This window comes from Montipora foliosa, chromosome 6 (assembly GCF_036669935.1).
Source record: "Montipora foliosa isolate CH-2021 chromosome 6, ASM3666993v2, whole genome shotgun sequence".
NCBI lineage: Eukaryota > Metazoa > Cnidaria > Anthozoa > Scleractinia > Acroporidae > Montipora > Montipora foliosa.
Window position 1 is genome coordinate 54,950,383 of NC_090874.1, and position 2,500 is coordinate 54,952,882.

Genomic DNA, 2,500 nt, shown 5'->3' on the forward strand with positions numbered 1-2,500 from the left:
TTTGATTTAAGTGTGTATGATTGGTTTCCATGATTCATTATAATTGTAACTCGTCCCCCGGATTTAGCGGCACCGCAGTTGGTGGGGTACATGTGTATGTTCCCTTTTTTGCCTTAAAATGTTTTTGGGTTTTTGTATTCGGCGGTGTCGCACTAATTTACTGTGAATTGGTTTTTCTATGGAGGCATATGTTTGTATTATGAGGAATGGTGAGCAGTATTTATTTTAACAGTGTTCCTTCAATAAATTAGGATATGAGGTCTCTGCTGACCAAAAGGCCCCTCTATCTACACTGTCGTATGCATCTCATTGGTAGTGGAGGCAAAATGTATTAATTAAACCTGTGTGATATTCCGTGTATGCCAATCAAAAGTTCAGTAAATTTATTACTTATTAGTCGTAACCATGTATAACCAGGCTTTTTCTTGCCATATTTTTAATGGCGTAGAATGATGTAAATGGCCACCATGTAGCTGCCACAAATGTACTATATAGCTGCTCTTTGGGGGTAGAGCATCTGAAATGTAGTTATCAGAAGGTCATAAATGCGTGACTTTATACCCTGTTAGGCTCTGCCAGAGTCATCGTTAAAAAATACATCTCTTCAAGTCTCGTATAACCCAGTTGCAGAGCATCCGAACTAGTACACTGTAATTCAGAGGATTTCAGGCTTTCCTCGTGCAAAGTAGTTCTCAAATTCAGAGCTTCTCTGTGCGAGTCACCATCAAAGGAAATCATCTCTTCATTTACCATCTTTTTTTTCTTGTAGGTATTGAGTGGTCCAGTACCCACAGGTCAGCATCAGTGCATTACCCATGGCAGAAATCAAGTTATCTTCGGGACAGAACGAAGCAGCTGCAGCCAGTGTTATGTGAATTGGATCCACATCAGCCAGTAAGTAGTCAAGTCAACACCCATTAGCAGTTCAAGTTTAATATCGGACATGCATTGGCTAATGTAAATTTCCAAGAGTAACCAAGCATCTGGAAGTTTACTGTAAGTAATGTTTTATCGGGTTTAAAAACACAAGGCGTAGCCGACTGTTTTCAGACCAAAAAAAGTTCATGTACCTGGAGAAAAACCTCTAGCGGTGGAGATTGATTAAAAATTGGCTCACATACAATAGCAGAGGTTGGAGCGACAGATAAGGGACACTACGCCAGCTTGGTTCCCCAGGGTATTCCCCACCCACCCATCCAAGTGTTGATTAACCCATTCTTTCAGAACCAATGTCTTTCTTTGTGCACACGAAGAAGCTTTTCCCACCCAATACTGAGAGCAGTATTGTTTTTCACATTGTTCTCGGTTACCCTCCCTTTTTGTTCATCACTGGAGAGTATAGGTCTGGGCTGATCTTGCAAGCATGCATGCATGCACTGTAGGCTCCATGTGCAGCCCTTGTTTCTTTTGTCTTTGTAGAAGTCCATGTCCGTTGTTTCTCACTCCATGACTTATAGGAGTTTGGCATTGAAACTTAAATTGTCCAGAACACTCTCATGATCCTCGTGACGAAGGTTGCAAGGCCTGCAGTAAGCATTCTTAGTGCTGAACATGTGCAGTGTAGCTTAGCCATGGTCGATTGATTAATAACAAAACGTGCCTTCCTCAATGAAAATACAGTCGTTCTGTGCCAACATGAAGTCAGCGAAAATGCAAAATTCTAACTCTAACATAATTATTCCTCCTGTTACATGTACTATAATTATTCCTCCTAGTACATGGACGACTTGGAGGTGGTTGGGACAAGTCAGCCTCGGCGTTCATCCCCGTTTGACATGATGTCTGTAGTTCAAGAGGAAGAGGAGAGTGATATTTTGAATGAATCTACAATTGAAAGGTAAGCATCAATGGTCTTATTTTACTGTCACTATGAAATGCATTGTACCAAGAGTTGCTTATAAATTAGTGGGTTTTTTTTTTCATTCAACTCACTATGACGATTCATGCGCCGAGTTGGCTATAATCAGTTTCATATCCAACAGGCGGGAATGGGACAATTGTTTCGTTAAATTTTCAGTAAATTCTGAAGGCTTGGACACTTATAACCGAAAACGAGTGAACCAATCAGAAAGCTAGAAACGCAATATCCTAGGTCGAAAATTTAATAGTACATTTTAGTCAGCTTCAACATATTATTCAACTTCGGATATTGCATGTCATGCTTTATCATTGGTTCCCTGGATTCCGGTAATACCAGCCATTGTATCACCACTTAGCCTGCGGACAGGCTCCCGCTTGGGTTTAGGGCGAGTTAGCCGAGTGTAGTCTAGGGCGAGTGGGATGAGGCGAGAGCGGTCTGGTGATCCTCGCCGAATTTTTTTCGCTCTCGTTGGGAGCCTGTTCGCAGGCTAATCACCACTATTCATCCATTGTGGGAATGTTGCAACAAATGCCGTTTACGTCCGTAAAATTCGCTTAAGTTTAAAAATGAACAATTTGCAAGGCGGAAAATTTGTATTAAAAAGTAAAAAGACAAACGTTTTCGACACTGCGTAGGGCA

At 41.2% G+C, this 2,500-nt stretch overlaps 1 protein-coding gene across 1 annotated transcript in view; it reads left to right on the forward strand.

The window, feature by feature from the left end:
- The window catches only part of LOC138007781 (MYCBP-associated protein-like), a 33,002-nt gene that overhangs the window by 13,298 nt on the left and 17,204 nt on the right, over positions 1-2,500 (forward strand). Inside the window, exons 13-14 of the mRNA XM_068854847.1 lie at positions 770-894; positions 1,716-1,837. Coding sequence (XP_068710948.1) covers positions 770-894; positions 1,716-1,837 — 247 coding nt within the window. The remainder of the gene's footprint in view (positions 1-769; positions 895-1,715; positions 1,838-2,500) is intronic.